Consider the following 17,665-nt stretch of genomic DNA (forward strand, 5'->3'; position numbering starts at 1 on the left):
CCAACTTGTATCCTAGTCTTTTGCCAAAGTCTATTTATCATCCATAATCACATTTCCCTTCTTTCACATCTACTTTTCCTGAGTTCATGGACTTTAAATGCCTACTTTTTTCATTTTGAACAAACATGGTGTGACAGAAGCCTGTTTTCATTCTCTGCACACACTCTTTATTACTAATGGACCTATCTGTTTTTATTCCCTTGACACTATTTGCACGGTCATGCAATGGAACTGCTTCCTTCTCTCCCTCTCTTCTCTTCATGGGTCTGGAAGGCTACCACATGACAGCCACAGTCTTTCAGCCTAACACAGGGCTGAAGCAAAATCTTTATTTCAAAGGGAAAGCATATTTCTTAATACTGGAAAGAAGGAGGAAGGAAAAAACAGGCATAAACCCCATCTTTCTGTTCAGTGCTGCTGCATTAAAGAGCCAGAAAAAAAAGGAAGTTTGTGAAACCATTTCAGTGAGAGACCTTTTTTTTGACAAATGTACAGGAAACATTAATCTGAGGAGTTGAGGTTCTTTTATTTTACACCTAATACAATTCAAATTTAAAGGATTACTTGCACAAAAAAATAAACACATTTGGTATAAAAATTTATCATCACTTTAACACCTTTTTTTCTTCTTATGGCCCCCGCCTTCTCTGGAGCAGAAACATATAAAGACTAATGGCACAAGTTTGTTGTATTCTACAGCATTTTTGTTTTTACATACTCAAGTACCCTAAAGGACAACAGCCCGCTGTATACAAGAACCATTTTCTTCAGCCTGCTGAATTAAGTTTCATAAAGAACCAAAGCTATAAAGGCATTTTAAAAACCACTGTCTCTTTTTCCTTTCAGAAGCACTGACTTTTTGCACTATTAATATACATAGTGTTACGTAACAGCTCTTGAGTACAGTACATGCAGCAGAATATATCTGTTGTATATAAAACATACATTTAAAATCTTGACTTATCGGAATTTTTGGAAGATTGAGTACTTGTAGAATGCCCACTGCTTAGAGAAAATGGTTTGATAGTACAAATATCTGCATATGCTTGCCACTGGAACAATCCAAGGTCCACTGGAATAGTATCTGTAGCACATCAAGGTGCATAAATAATTTACCTACAATATTAAAACACAACTTAGCAAATCCAATAGTTCAAGATCTTATGACTGGGGGCTGGAACTAGAAGATCTTTACAGCCCTTTCCAACCATACCATTCTATGATTGCTATGTTACTCTTCAGTGGTTGCAAGGAAGTGTGGTGAGAGTTGCCCCTCCCCTCCCAAGTCCTTTATAAAACCTTTATTATGCAATTTTTTCCAGATGAACAAACTTATTTATGTCTACTCCCTCTTCTCTTCATTGCAGCTGTACACTGTGGACAGTACCACTTCCCTTTTGGTGCTTCTGTCAGTCCAACACATCCATAGTGGAACCACTCAATAGGGCACTATAAAAAGAGTTAAAAGAGAAGGTTTGTGACTTGGGTTTTTTTCAAAATGTGTATCACAAATACAATTCTATGAAAATGAAACACGAAAGGATAGCGTAGATTCTGCATTTCACAAAAGTCACAGGGCAAAACAAGGAAAGGTGAGGAACTGCAACATACACTCAGTACACTAAGAAAAATGATAAAAATTCTGTGGACTCACATTACAGAGCAAAATAAGTATGTTGTGCTTTGAAATAGTTTGACAAAGAAATCTTATCACTCACTTCTGTTTAAATGTAGTTATCCCAGTAAATACATGATTATATTCAACTGTTCTTTGAAAACTTTTTTATTTGAAAAGGACAACTCTTATTAATAGTGAAATAACTGAAAATTCACAGAAATAAAGGATCTTTTGAAGCAGGGCATTTTTGAACCTAGCAAGTGCTGCAGGTTCCTAAAAGAACCTAAGCTGTGTGGAGATATGAGAAGTTTCCTGAAGGATGGTTCAAATCATATGCACTTTACTCTAAAAAACTCTACTCAAAACAAACAAAAAAAAAATGCAACTCCTACAAGCAATAGTTATGTGCGCAAGCCGCTCATGAACCTTTTGAACTTTGTTACTTACATCTTGGTTATCACAGCCTACCATTTCACCATAGGACACCTAGTAAAATAAGAAAAAAACCCTCAGCAATTAACATTTTGAAAGGGCCAACATTCAAATTTCTTTCTTTGAAGAGTTTTTTCATTAACAGCAGTAACAACATTTTCATTTTACTTTTGTTACACAACCCAAACACCATAATGTTTTAGTGAACTGATTTTCCAGAATTGTTTATGCAAAAGAACCTACATCTGTGTATTTTAGATTGGATAAAAAACTAAATTCACTGTGACCCCCCCCCAATTTTTAATTTCATTATTCCTGTAGTCTCCATTACCAGATTTAAAACTCTCCAAGGATATCACATCGCTAAAAAAACTGACTATTTTTAGCTTCAACTGTTCATTATTCATATCACCAGTAAGTAAACAAAAACAGACCAGAAGAGTAAAAATATAGTTTTTTCAAAATTAGCATTCAGAGAAGGAAGTTCAGCTGTATCAAAACAGCAGCTGTAGTTGTATTTCAATTTGGAGGCCATCCTTACCTGATTACAAATACAGTAACGTGGCTCATTTGGATCATAGGTCCAATCAACCTGGCTATTAGAATCAGACTCTGGTATTACTGCTGTTTGCTGAGACAGTTCTTGTGCCAGCGCAGATGAAGAAGAACATGATGATAAAGAGGAAGAAGAAGATGATGATGAGGACTGCTGACTTGAGGATTTGTTGTTGTTTCTGAGGAAGAGTGAAAAAAAAAGGAAGAAAAGTGAATAGATGATTAATTTTCTGCCAAGTGAAAGAATCACTAAACAAGTACTTTGTTCACTCTGAACTACAGCAGTATGTAAATCCAAAGCTATCATTCACCATCACATTTCATTCAGCCACTGCAAGCACTGGCATGCACCCACTGTATGCTCTTGGAAAAGGAAACAAGTCACACCAGCTTACAAGCGCAGGATGCGCTGTTCTAATCAATGGAATTTAACAGCTCTAAACTGTCAAGTGCCTTTAACAAATGCTTTTCTTCACAAAGTTTTCCATCAATAGCCTTGGTGTCAAGTCCTTATAAAAACTGTTACCAATAAAACAGGAATTTACATATAAATAATGTCATATGTCATGTACAATAGATAACTGTTTTGAAGATGACTGATTCTCTGTTAATCTCCACTCAAGCATCAGCAGTCATTCCATAGGAATGGTGCCAGAATAAAATTTCTCTGCTTTTGCTTATAGGTCAGACCTGACACCCAAGATATTCATAGATGAAAAATGCTTTTCAAACAACATTATTAACTGAGTTGTGAACACACACAAATTTGAATGAAGAAAAAAACTCATGACAATTTAAAAGGATGGGCATTTTGAGACAAATTCTTTCAAGTACAAGTTCTGATTGTTGAATATGTTGTGACATTGTGTTGTTGAAAATGTTTTAAAACGTCACTTCAATCAGAAATGAAATTAATTTCCTGTTCTAGATGGTCAGTCATTAGGAAGTGTCATGTTTACTTGAAACTGGCATCAAACATCTCCAGATTATTTCAAAACCATCTACAAACCTTTGGACAGTAATTCCCAACAACTGCTGTTAGATCAAATCTCTCCAAAACATAGAAAAGTGAGGGAAGAAACTTGACTGCATCTCAGATAAAAAAGCAAATCAATAGAGTGAGTTTGCTTAAAGAAAAAGAAGTGGGAGGACTAAAGAACACAGCCCTGCACAAAAATGGCCAAGAGGCAGTAACTACCTTCTGCTGATTCCCCCCCACAGATATTAAATACAATGTATTTCTATTACGGCCTGTGACCTTTTAAAAGAAAGCTCATCTGTCTTCAAAGTTATAATTGCAGTCAACAAGAAAACCTACTTGCTTTTTCTGCCACTTCGTGAATCTGTGGTTGATGAACTTAACGTCTGAGTTAATGTAGATGCCAGAGCTGATGATGAATACCCAGCTGAATCTCTGGACAATGAAAATTCTCTTCCAAGCTGAAAATCATTGTTCTTAAATGCTTCATAGCTGGCTTTTAGACTGGATGTTCGTCTTCCCTCCTTCATCTAAAAGGAATGCTGATACTGTATCAGATTACACAGTAAAGCTCCTATACAAGGCTGCTAACTGCTAATGATATGCACAGGTTACCTTGTTAATGAAATTATGTACAGAATGCAGTTAAATGTGTGAGAACATCTTCCAGGAAAAGTCAGAAAACAAGCTGTCCCTTTAGGCAAGCTATACAGGATGAAACTGTCGCATATTAATAAAATCCTAATATAAGAACTGAATCACATCAGCTGAAAGTGATCATGGGAATTCAGATTTAAAAAAAAAAAAAAAAAGCAGTCACTAGCCTTTCTTCTTAATCACAAGCGGATGGCAGAATGACAAGAATATTCTGACATTACCTGTGCCGTGGCTTGCACTGCTTGAGCTGCTGCCATGGTAATTGCACCGGCCCCGGATCCTGAAGATAATGAGCCCAGGTTATATGATGCCAATGGTTGAGAAGAGTTTGTATTGTATGCATTGTTTGAAGAGGATGATGAATTACTGTTTCGACACCCTTGATGAATAGAACACATTTATGAAATTCAAAATGAAACTAAATTCCTTTGCATTTTAAGAAGTTATATGACAACCAGTGAAAGAGTAGGAACTCCATTTACGCATCAGAGCAGTCTAATCATTTGGAAAAAAGGTTTTAAAAGTAATTAGACACAGCCAGTATTTGTTTATGGGGGAAAGAACAAAAGAAGTTTGTTCCCTATCTATCCTCATGTGCAAGGAGTCCTTTCAGAATGACAGCTCTCACTACGATACTCAGCTATCAAAGAACAGATGCAGCTGCTATACATATGCCTATATTGAAACAATTCTCACCACTATAATCATCAAGAAGAGGGTAAGAATGATTACACACCTATACTGTTTCTGAAGGAAAACTTTCAACAATCTTAATTCTAAAAACTATAGGTCAGTTTTAATGCAACACAATTTCCAGGGTCATCTGCAGAATGACAGCTGCAGAATTTTATTTGCAGCCTCATGTGAAGTTTCTTCAAAAGAAAACTGAAATAGACATGACTGAAATGACTTAAAACATGAGTAAGGTAGCTGACTTACTGTAACTCCTTAGTCTTTTATTTTCAGAAAAGAAACTATGAAATACCTTAATATTGAAAATAGGCGGAAAGGTTTAGGTGTTTTTAGTCACTATATACAAAAAGACTTCTCTTTTGACAAAGACAACACATGAAAAAAATTCTTTTCAGACCAACTCTTAAAAAAAAGGTGTGAAAATTCCTTTCCCTTACTTTGGAAATTGTTGTATGCATTTTCTTCCCGAAAATAATGCATTGATCTCTTATATTTCTATTACTAGCTGAACAAAACTGTACTGTTATCTTCCTCAAAGTGTAAATAAAAAGAAACAGCTGTTAAATGACAACAAAGCAGACACACTTCATGGAAGACAGATTAGTAAGAATGCCTGCAACTTCTCATGTTTCAAATGACTGAAAGTCCCAGGGAAAGGAGTATTCCTCTGATTGAGGACTGGCTGAATGGCGGATCCCAGAAGGTCATTATTGATGGCACAGGGTCTAGAAATTCCACAAAGGAAAGTGCAGTGCACCTGCAGAGGAATAATCCCAGGCAACAGCACAGGCTGTGGGCTGACCTGCTGAAAAGCCGCCCTGTGGAGAAGGACCTCAAGGTCCTGGTTGACAACAACTGTCCCTGATCCAGCAGTGTTCCCTAGGGGCTGAGAAGGCCAAGGGTGTCCTGGGGTGCACTAGGAAAAGCATTGCCAGCAGGTTGAGGGAGGTGATCTTGACCCTCCATGCGGCCCTAGCAAAGCTGAATCTGGAGTGCTGTGTCCCGTTCTGGGCTCCTCAGTACAAGACATGGAGCTCCTGGAGTGGGTCCAGTAGAGTGAAAAAAGATGATTAAGGTACTGGAGCACCTCCCCTTATGAGGATGCACAGGGAGCTCCACCTGAATATAAGGAAGAACTTCTGTGCAGGTGGCCACACACAGGACAGGTTGCATAGGAACAGGTTGCCCAGAGAGGCTGTGGATGTGCTCTGGGATGACCCTGCTTGAGCAGGGAGGCTGCACCAGATGATCCACTGTGGTCCTTTCCAACTTTACCTATTCCATGATTCCGTGATTTCAGAAGACTAACTCACAAATATAATTAAGTTTCTCTTCTTCTGACTAAAAAGCAATGAAATGAAAGACAATTAGGATTACCTGGTGTGTTTTCTTTAGAAGCATCTGATGTCAGGGTAGATAGAAGAGCTTCAGATTTAAACTTCTTTTCAGGAACATGATCTGTTGTACCATGGTGAGAAGATGGATTGTGTTTCCTTTCTAAATTAAATAAATGAAGAGAAATGTAAAATCTATTCAGCTTGAAAGTCAAATTATGCTAGCACTTTCAACTAATTCCCACCAGCAAAACCTATTTCATTCGTGCCCTTCTTAACAGACAGTATTTATTATGCTTTGTTTTCTCCTTGCAATGATGAAGGGAAAAAAGTTCTGAACTATCTCTTTCCTTGTACTACTCAAAAAAAAAAAAAAAGGAAACATAAAAAGTGGCCATCTTTATAAGTTTCAAATACTTACTCTCTACTGGAGTGTGAGAATGGGAGTGATGGTTATTCACAGGCTGTGCTGGTGTATCCAGCTCCAGAGACCCTAAGAGGGAGGTAAGAAGGACATGAAAATTGAGAGTTGGCACCATTTTAACTTTTACATACTAAAGGGATCTTTAAAATATTAACAAAATCACAATGCAGTTATATTTATTTTAATCAGAAGAATTTTTGCTCGGGTTGAAACCCTTTCAACAGTACAACCAGGAACCAGTGAGATTAGTTCTCAAATAAAAATTGACAACTGCTACTGTCCAACTGTTGAAATCAAGAACTTAAAATCAAGGCAAATAAGAACCAACAACACTGCCCTCACCAAGCTACTTAATCAAATGAGTTGCAGAATGGCTGCACCAAAAGTACTGACAATCTACACCAGTATGAACTGAAGACTGAACAATGTAAACTGTATAAACAAGGCATCTTGTCCCACTGAGTCTACCTTGTCACATTCAGTCAAAACTCAAGAAAACAGCAGTTTCATCTTTCAAGATGATTTAACATTTGAAAGAAAGGGCTGCAGACCATCATCCAAATTTTCTTAACATCCAAAATACACAGAGCAACAATACAAATAAAAACAAAACAAAAAAACCCACAAAACGACAACAAACTCCACCCCCATCCTCCCCGTACAAAAAAAAAGGTAAAAGTCAGACAGGCATAAATCCAAGTATATGCCTAAGAATAACATTTATTAACATGTTAATAACATGTTATAATAACATGTTATTAAGATGAGGCTAAATAATCACAGTATAGTAGAAACTCTGACTATAAATTTGGAATATAAAATATTTTGTTCATCAATCTCTAACAAAAAGACTTTGAAGTAGTTGCAATAGCTACCAACTGACATTTACACAGAAGACAAAATAGGAAAGCAATTCACATTCATTTTTCAAAATCTGTAGCCTCAGCATTTCTTTACCTCTTCCAGTGCTTTCAAAAAACACTGAAACACATGAGTAATACATAAATATTACAAAAGTTTAAGTATAATTATTCTAGAAGAGGATCAAAGCATAAGGAGCTATTTTGGCTGAGAGAACTTCAATCACGTTACGAACTTGCCCAAAGGCTGCCCTCTGGTGGGACTTCAACCTTATGTATCTGGTGGGACTTCAACCTTATGTATTTACTTAGTCTGAAAGCCAAAAATGTTCAGTCTCCTACTTTTAACTTTAGTTAAAAACAAACAAGGAAACAAAACCCTCAAACCAAGCAAACCTTAAAGATGTAACATGCAGTCTAGTGTTTCTCTATTTTGATTTCTTGAAATCCTATCTAGCAGCCTCTCCAAACACATAGTTCAACAGAAGGGAGCACACATTCTAATACCCAACTGGTATTTAAAATAAACTCAACTAGTCCTTTTCTGTAATTGCTAGTTAATTAAAAGCACTTAATTTAGAGTTTTCTTATATTGTGCCTGTTATTTGTAATAGCAATTACAAATAAAATAGCCCCAAAGTCCCAGTTTATACAACACAGCCACAAAAAGTTCCAAAACAGAATGCTTATTCCTAATATCCCCAAGTGATTTAAGTCAATTTTCACTATCTCTGGCTATGAGGACAACCACTGCCTCCATAATCACAGTAGCTACATCAGCTTAGACATTTATCACATTCGCATTTGAATTTGATGTCTAAATGCCGATATGTACAAAAAAGACAGATTCTTTTACACCAAGCTGGCAAAAAAGCTGTAACTTTACATTTTTATTCACATTCTAAATACCAGTATGGTTTTATTTATCATGCAGGTTTCTTACCTTCACTGGCCCATTACAGAACAACCCATTCTTGCCCCTTTAAAATAGAAAACCACCAAGTCCTGGGAAAACTAAAATAATGACTCTCCTTAGTTTGGTGGCAATCAGTTCAAGGAAGAAATGTTACCCTTGCAACTGGGTAGGTGGCATGCTTACCTAAAGTAAGGTAGGCTGAGTACCTACAACCATTAAAAACAGGTTTAAAGAACTATGTATCTTACTGTAGCAATTCACAAGGACAACAGTTGTGTGAAAAAATTATTCTACTTACTCAAAGGTATTTTGATTTCACCGGTATAAATTGAGATTGAAACTAAAATTTGAGAGTGGGTTAAACTAAAATTTCAAGGTGGGTTGAAACATGGGTGAAAATACTGGCAGCCGCTAACAAGTGTATGATACTTTAATTCTGCAATTTGACAGAAAGTCTGCCAAGTTCTCAAAGAAAATCATGCATACTTACGTCTCTCTAATATTTCTGTAATTCCAGCATTATCTGCTTCAAGTTCCATTTTAAATTTAGCGAGTTCCTGGTCCAACTTTCTCAAATGACGGTCTACCTGTTTGTTAGACAACGCAAAATAAATAGCACCCAGTTCTGGAACATGAATATCTACATCCTTAATCTCAGGCTTGCTAAGTATTTCCCTTCCAGTAATTTGTGCCATGCAGCATTAAGCAAAGTAATGCACAGAAGGGATCTTCTTGGTCACCTCCATTTCCCTCCCTCAGCAGAAACATTCCTGTTAACACCAAAATGGCATAGGGAAAGCTCCAAGGCACTTCTTTTCAGAAATAAAGATGAAGAAGACTTGGAGGTGCTCTGGTTATACAAACTTAAAGAGGAAGAGAAAGAACAGTACATGACATAGAACTCAGCAGAAATTCTGCTGCTCTGGGGAAATTGCAAGTTCCAAACTGAAACCTGTGTGCAATTTGTGTGCCACTATAAACACCAATAAATTTGGTGTGTACTGAGTCTCAACTGAAAGTGGAGACTCCTGGGTGTTTCAGCAAACTATGATGTGCTCTTGGGTATTAAAAATTAAAAAAAAAAAATTCTCAACTCACTATCATGAAAAGAAACACTACATTCCAAATACTTTCTACATCTGTAATCATGCAGCAAAATTTACCCATCTTTATTAAAGACTGGGAAGATTTTCCAGTTACCAGCTAAGTGAAAGAGAAGGGGCAGTTCCAACTTCTAGAACAAACTTTTGCCTAGTTGTAGTGAAACTAAAGCAGTTGTTTTATGTCTTCTATATTTGAGTGTAGTCTGACTTGCACGTTCTGTTCTCTTGAGAAATGTAAAATAAATAAACTTTAAATCAGATGCCATCCCTCTCTGGGTCTGGCCATCCATCCCATTTTTCAGCCAATGAACAGTGCACCTGCCCAAGGCGTGAGCAGCCAGTTTCTCCAGGAGAGCGCTGTAGGAAACAGCATCAAAGGCTTTACTTAAGTCCAGGTAGGCAACATCCACAGCCTTTCCCTCAAGTACTAAGTAGGTCACTTCAACATTGAAGATCAGGTCAGTCAAGCAAGACCACCTTTCCTAAACCCACGTGCCTGGGCCTGATCCCCTGGTTGTCCTGCTTGTGCTGTGTCATGGCACTCAGGATGATCTGCTCCATGACCTTCGCCAGCACTGAAGTCAGGCCCTTACTTCCCTAGATGCTCTTTCTGACCCTTGCTGTACACAGGCATTACATTGCTAATTTCCAGTCAATTGGGACCTCTGGTAAATACCCAAAAGTGGCTCAGTGACCTTTTCCACCATCTCCCTCAGTGGGGAGGATCCCATCACAGCCCTAGACTTCTGTGTGTCTAAGTGGCCACAGCAGGTTGCTGATCTCCCTTGAGTTATGGGGACTTCATTCTGTTCCCCACCCACTTCTTCCAGCTCAGGGGCTGAGTACCCTGAGAACAACACGTCTTGTTATTAAATATTACAGCAATGAAGGCATTAAGAATCTCTGCCTTTTCTTCATCCTCCATCACTACGTTTACCTCTGTATCCAGTAAAGGATAGATATTGTCCACAGCCCTTCTTTTACTGCTGATATATTTTTTAAAATATTTTTTTGTCTTTCACAGAAGTAACCATATAAAGTTTGACATGGGCTTTGGCCCTTGTAATTATTTCCCCACATAACCTCATGAAATCCTTGTAGTCCTCTTGAGTTGCCTGCCCATTCTTCCCAAGATGACACACTCTATTTTTTTCCCCCAAATTAAAGAGTAGCCAAAGCTCTGTATTTAGCCAGGCTGGACTTCCCTGCTGGCTTCTGTTTTGGGATGGGGATGGATTGCTCCTATACATTTAAGATTTCCTTCCTGAAGAATGTCCAGCCTTCCTAGACTCCTCAACACTGTATCACAAGGGATTCTCTCAACCAGTCTCCTAAACAGGCTGAAACTATGCATTAAAATCTTACGATTTCCAATTCTACTTCTCTGTTTTATATTTAAGTGACACTTACTACCCAAAATTCTTAAAAGTCAATTAAATATTAAATGTTTCCTTCACCAGCAAAACATCTGTATGCAGACAACATAAAAGTACAGCACACTGCAGCAAGACTGCAGTGCTTATCAAAATGCTTAGAACTTCTTAGGGCATAAATTTAGGTGATTCACCACAAGTTTTGTGTCCACTTACCAGATCATATATTTGATTAGCCAGTTGCACTTTTTCATCTGCATCTTCCAAAGCCTTATAATAATCCTGTTACGAAGAGAATTTTTTAAAATATTAATGTAACAAAATTCATTTCAGTAAGTTTAAGCTGCTGTTATGAAGCACAAAATATAAGTCAAAAGGACAAATTTCAGTCAGTTTTCAGAAAGACTGAAATTTTACTGAAAACAACAATCATCTGAATTGTTAATGAGAGATATAATTTATATCAATTTATTTTCTCTGTCTTAGAAAAAGCCAAATTACAAGAAGGAGACACCTCCTACTAGAGTGATATTTAGATTTCTGCAAGAAATGTTACATGAAATTAAACAATCTTGGATTTATTTTATATTACACAGCATCATGTCATGGACTTAAAATATGAGTGTGTCTTTTATTTCAGAACCACAACAAATCCTACTGTTCTTAAAAATGATGCTGAAGTACCTGTAGGGAGGCCTTTCCAGCACTCTAGTTAAACAGAGATAATACTGTATATAATTTAAATTACTTTAAATAAGTTCCTCTAACTCATAAGTGCATTCTAAATAATTTGAATAAAACAATCCAAAAGCCTCCTCTAACCAATGAATATTCACAGACAAAACTTTTTTTTAAAGGTATGTTTTCAAATGTTTTTACTTTAGATTTGAACAGATTTTAGTACCTTTTAATTCTCAATTTCCACTGAATAGTATCTTCCGTGAAAACTAAAGTCAACAGAAAAATTTTGATTTATTCTAGTGGAGTCAGAGCTCTGATCTTTTTCTTTTCTTAGAATTTAAAAACCTATTTGCATTAATTAAAGAAGAAAACAACCCTTACCCAAATTAGGGGCTGAAGTAGCCTCTGTAGGAGACTACAAAGGAGTTTCTCCTGACAAAATGATGGACTACATTGCTAAAAATACCATCACTAATGTTCAAGTATTGAAGGATAACACAAAACACATTCATATTCATGTTCTTACTCCTCCCTTTCTCAAGCTAAATAGACCATATGTATAATTAGACCATAATGTATATTTATGTATTATATATACACGTATATATGTATATATAATACATAAATATAACATGTATTATACATAATGTACACATATGTATAATACATATGTATAGACATACATGTTATACATATGTCTATAAATAGACATATGTGTAATAATGTTTAGAAGGACATAGGCTGAAAATCACAGGAAATGCTGAATCTAAGCTTGAAAAATATCCTCTACAAGAAAGGACAACTTCATGTCACACAAACAGAAAGAAAAAATCTGAGCTCCAATTTTAGTACCAGGCTTCCTCACCATTTCAGGATTACATTTTTTTAAATGCTAGCAAGTGCTCAGTAAAACTTCAGAGAAATTCTTGATCAAAGAAACCTTTCACTCACTTTTCTCCTCCAAGGTAGTTCCATCCACCTCTATGAAAGCCCAAGGGAAGACACAGTTCTGAACACTCAAATCTCCCATCAATCATAAACTATTTTTTCCTAAGGTTGTCTTAGTTTGCAAAAGAAAAATCTGACCCACTCTTATGATATCCTTACTTTTTTGATTGATGTCATTTGTTCTTCTCTCCATTCAGGTTTGTTTTTCTTTGCATTCATAAAAAATTCATTTACCCTCTGCTCAAGCTGATCCATTGCATCTGTAGCATAGGAAAAGAGCGAGACAAATGTTATTTTCTCATGTACATAAACATAGAAAATAAGGGAATTTTTTTTTCTCAAACAAAGTTGACAGGACTGAGGTGCAAACTATTAGAGAGGAAAAAAAAGAAAAAAACCAAAACAACCAAGCAACAGTGGACAGCGGAGGGAAATATTTACCTTAATTTCCAAGAAGCAGAATTGCATTCTGGTAGGATTCTCATCAAGGTTCTTGTGCTCTCCAGCATGGGACAGGCAGGACTCCAAGTTCTAAAGGTTTTTTGTCCCTAAGAGCAGTGGTAGTGACTTAAAGCACGACCCAAACTCCTCACCCAGGGCTCTAGACTGCTGACTTTGGAACATTCTAGCCAGTTACAAACTGAGCAGGAAACAAAATGTTCTCCTAAGAGAAACAGTCAAATACAAAACCAAATAATTGAAAAAAATTAGTGTCTCAAAAAGGTAGACCAACTGAAGAGCAAAGTCACTGCCTTTAAGTCCAGGGCCTCTCCATTGTTTGCTAGGAAGGGTCAGGGCAAATTGAAAGCACTCACAAATTATTCCCTCCACCCCCAGAGGAGTAAACGTACTGATGAACTATTATTTGGATGGGATTCTCACTTTCATGAAGTTGAGAAATATCATAAGGGGGGGGGAAATAAAACCACCCATTTTCTAACATTAACTGTCTCTAGAAAGGAAAATGTCAACCACAAGCTGTTTTTATTCATTGTTTATTGAGACAGGAACAGGGATTCCTTTCCCTATCCTCTCCACCCTTCTCCCACTGAGTTTACTATTTCAACAGCTGGACACTTGTGCACTCAACAGCTTGCACATTTCCAAAAACATGCAGCTGCCTCAGTCAAACTAGCTTGGACAGCCTTGCTAGCATCAGGACAGATGACAGTACTGAAGTTTTTTGCCCAGCATTCTCAGTGACATTGCCCAGCTATCAGTTTTAAATTAAATGTGACAATGCACAAATCACCTACAAACTTCAGGCTCTGGGTGCAATACACCTAAGACACTTTCCAGAAACCATCATTAAAACTGGATCACATCTTGCCAAAACAAAATGCAAATTAATTAATCAGTTCAAAATGCTCATGAAATCCTAATTTACTGTGAAAATCCAAGAGGCCAAGGGTTTTCCCAACTCTGTGAAAATTCACAGCTAGAACTGTTTATATCAATAACCAAAAATCATTCATACTCAATGATCAAAAATATAAATCAATTTTCTTTACACTGGGAACACTCAAGATCAAACCCAACAGGAATCTAACAACTGACTGGACAGAGCACTGTTATTCCCAAGCCGTAACAGTTGTGTCATGAGTTCACATCAACTTTATTTAGACCCAGACAAACAAAGTAATCAAACAGTTCTGGAGTAAAACAGGCTTAAAAAATGAGCATTTTCCACTTGCACCAGGTAGAGAATGTTAAGAAGCCTGAGAGACAAGCAAGAAGCACACACTCTATATGGAGGCTTCTAAAATCTTTGCTTTTTGACCGAATGACTTTAATTTGGTCCAAAAAGCCAAAACACAAAATGTTCTATCTCCTATTCTCTGAGCACAAACACCTTAAGTGTTATTCCACTGGCTCCATAAAGAAGAAATGATAAAAAAGTATCTTCCCTCTTCACTTTTTATTGAGGACAAGTTATCAGTCTGTGTGAACTGCCTAGGGGAAAATTTCCACAGAAACCTGGTCTCTCCTGAAAGAGCAGAAAAGGCAAAGCCAAGTTCAGGTCAGATCTATCAATTATACGGAAAGTTCTCTCTGCTACACTCAAGTTCATCCATTTTTTCTTGTGATTCTATATTCTGAGATACAAATTTCTTAGATCAAATTTCCCAAGAGAGTTGCCAAAACTATGAGAACAGTCTTTTTGTCATATATTGACATTTTACCATGAAATCCTGATAATCCACGATTTCAACTTAAACAGAAACACATTTTATGCTTCATGTGGAGCTCAGTTAAAGCTCAAGAGTCAAGTCCCAACTCAGACAGCCTTTGCTTTTTCCACAGCAATCTTATCAGATTATACAGCAGATAGATCTGGTTTATTGTTTCTTCCAACTACAAACAGCAGAACCTGCCTCATTAGGAGTCAATGTGGTCCAAACAGGACAAAATACAAAGTCAACAATGACATTAAAGGAGAGCAGCAGAGATATCTCTAAATTACAAATCATGTCGATTTCTAGGACAGCATCACTCATCAAAGTATTGTTTTCAAGTACTTCTGAGACACCACAAAACCTCCAGGTTTGCATGTAGATTCATCATGCAGCTGGGCAAGTGATGCTGAAGTTTCACAGAAGTTTCATAAATATCTTTGGATACCCTGCCAATCATTGCACAAGAATTACAGAAGTACCAAGGTGTGAGAAAATTTTTCTCTACACTTAAGTATAGTATACAATATTCACTATCATTTACTACTTCCAGTAATACAACATGGAGTGTTATTTGTCATTTTCAGTTAAAGCACAGGAAATTACAAACTGCTGCCTTGGCACTGCTAGCTGCCTCAAGTTCTCAAGCACACCTAAAAAAACCCCTACTCTTTTCTTTGCCTTTTTATGGAACAGAAGTAAAATTTGTGAACTTATTCCAAACTATCCAAGTCAGGGCTCACCTCCCTCATGCTCCCTGGAGATAACAACTTCAGTGGTGCTAAGGCCCAGAAGGAGCCATGACAGCTCCCACAACTTCAAGCACTGAACCCAAGACAACATTTAGGTGATAATATACCAAAAAAACCCCTAAATAGTTCTACATGTGTCAAAAAGCCCTGTTAAACAGACCTGCTGGGTCCACTGAAGTAAATATTCAATGGAAAGCACTTTAAAGTATTTGTTCCCACTTAGTGCTGCATTTTGTATTCCTATACAGTATTCCCTTGTTACTTCAATCTCTTTCTCTCATTCCCCTTTAAAATAACCTGGCCCTTCCATACTGATGATTGCTGTCATCTTTTGTGCAGCAGCAGTTTCATTAATGAATACTTTGGGATCACAGTTATAGATAACCATATTAATTGTGTGTTAAATGACTGCAACAGCTACCCAGAGTGTTACAGTCCCAGAGGAGACTGCATTAGAAAAGACTAAATGGCAATGCAGCCTGAAAACAGCCTAAAGCAGCGCATTACATCAGGATATAAGCAGAGATTCAAAGTGATCTACAAAGAAACCTGAAGTGTATTTATATTTTGCATAAAATATATATATATACAAAAGTAGGCATTTATATAAAATAGAATTTGTATTAAACCGAAAGTATGAAGTGTATTGGTTGCATGTCAGCTGGGGCACAAAGGGCCGAGCAAACGGCACCTTCCCATGTTGTATCAGGGAGCTGGCTGGAAAGTTTCAGGGAGAGCATGCCGCTGCCTACTGGAAGGAGTGGGACACAACTCATGTTCCAAGCCACCATCACTGCTCTTAGGGATCAAAAACCTAAAGAGTTTGGGACGTGCCACGGAAAATGCCTTTGGGAGCAGCACAAGCCCAGAAGGCAGCTCGGCCAGGGCCCTCCTTTTGCCGCGGCCCGGCGGGCGGGGCCGCGGGACGGGCCGGGGGCTGCCGCCACAGCGCCGGGGGCGTGCGGCCCGCCCCTCGCCCGGCAGCCCCCGCCCGCGGGACACGACGAGACGCGCCCGGGCCGAGCGGCGCTGCGGAGAGCCGGGGCAGGGCAGGGGCGGGGGAGCGACCGCCCCGGGGCAGCGCGGGCGGAGCTGCTGTTGCGGGCCGGAGCGGCGCCGCTTCGCCTCCTTCCTTCCTTCCTTGCTTGCTGCCCTGCTCGGCCTGCCCGCCCGTGGCGGCCGGCGGCGGGGGCGCGGCGCTGGGGCCGGTGCCCGCGGGGCGGAGCGGGGCGGGCGCGGAGGGGGCGGGCGGAGGCGGAGGGGCGGGACTCACGTACTCTGCACCTGCAGGTCCATCTCGCGCATCTCGGTGAACCTGTCGCGCAGATCCATGGGAAGCTGCTCGATCACTGCGGGGACACGGGGGAGCGGGAGAGAGGGGGGAGGGGGGGAGCCAGTCAGTCACTCGCTGCCGTGGGGGAGGGGGGGCGCCGCCTCCTCGCCGCGGCTTCCCCCGGCTCCCCCGCACCGGCCGTGCCCGGCCGCCCGGCGCCCCCGCCGCGCACACACTCACTCTCCAGATAGTCCTCCAGGTACAGCATGGCGGCGGCCGGGCCCGCGCCCAGGGGCTGCTCGAGAGCGGGCGCTCGTCCCTTCCAATATGGCGCCGCCGCCAACAACACCAGCGCCTCGACTCAGCGAAAACAACATTGGCGGCGGACGGCGCTCGCCGCGGCCGCGCCGCGATTGGCTGCTCGCGCCGCTGACGCACCCGCGGCCCGCGCTCTGCCGCGCGGCCTCACGGGAAGTGTAGTTTGTGCCGGGCGAGGTGAGGGGAGGCTGTGCGTCCTGCCCGGCGGTGTCGTTCCGGCTGCTCCGCCGTCATTCCCGCGATCCTGGGAGCGTTCCCACGATCCTTGGGGCATTCCCGCCTCACAGGGGCCGCAGAACTCTTCTCCGGGAGCAGCTTTCGGCCCTCCGGAGAGTCCCCGGCGCGACCGCAGCGCCGCAAGTCCGGAGGGCAGGAAGGGAAAACTTGGAGTTTCTCGGCCGGTGTCGAGGCTTTTGTTTGTCCGGTGTTGTTTTAAATGCTCGCAGCCGGCAGTAGTGCATTAAAAGCGTACGAAACGGCAAAACTAATGAAATTGCTTCAGTCCGTGACCTGTCACGGCACAAGGTAAAAAAGCTGCTCCGTTGAGCGCAGGTCGCAGGTACGGACAGCAGAGG

At 39.8% G+C, this 17,665-nt stretch overlaps 1 protein-coding gene across 5 annotated transcripts; it reads right to left on the reverse strand.

The window, feature by feature from the left end:
• Window positions 1-1,194: 1,194 nt before the first annotated feature.
• ING3 (inhibitor of growth family member 3) lies at window positions 1,195-17,244 on the reverse strand. 5 transcript variants are annotated; one of them, XM_064422294.1, is made up of 12 exons: window positions 17,013-17,173; window positions 16,777-16,848; window positions 12,733-12,833; window positions 11,161-11,226; window positions 8,959-9,055; window positions 6,690-6,761; window positions 6,312-6,431; window positions 4,463-4,620; window positions 3,924-4,114; window positions 2,592-2,784; window positions 2,066-2,104; window positions 1,195-1,449 (listed from the first exon to the last, which is right to left on the reverse strand). In XM_064422294.1, the coding sequence occupies exons 1-12, from the start codon at window positions 17,038-17,040 to the stop codon at window positions 1,333-1,335; spliced, it is 1,254 nt and encodes a 417-aa protein (XP_064278364.1). In that variant the 5' UTR covers window positions 17,041-17,173; the 3' UTR covers window positions 1,195-1,332. The 5 variants fall into 5 exon arrangements, with proteins under 5 accessions (XP_064278364.1, XP_064278365.1, XP_064278367.1 ...); XM_064422295.1 differs by having other exon boundaries at window positions 4,463-4,521; window positions 17,013-17,172; XM_064422297.1 differs by lacking the exon at window positions 17,013-17,173 and adding an exon at window positions 13,015-13,121 and having other exon boundaries at window positions 4,463-4,521; window positions 16,777-16,828.
• Window positions 17,245-17,665: the final 421 nt, after the last annotated feature.

This window comes from Passer domesticus, chromosome 5, assembly GCF_036417665.1.
Source record: "Passer domesticus isolate bPasDom1 chromosome 5, bPasDom1.hap1, whole genome shotgun sequence".
Classification (NCBI taxonomy): domain Eukaryota; kingdom Metazoa; phylum Chordata; class Aves; order Passeriformes; family Passeridae; genus Passer; species Passer domesticus.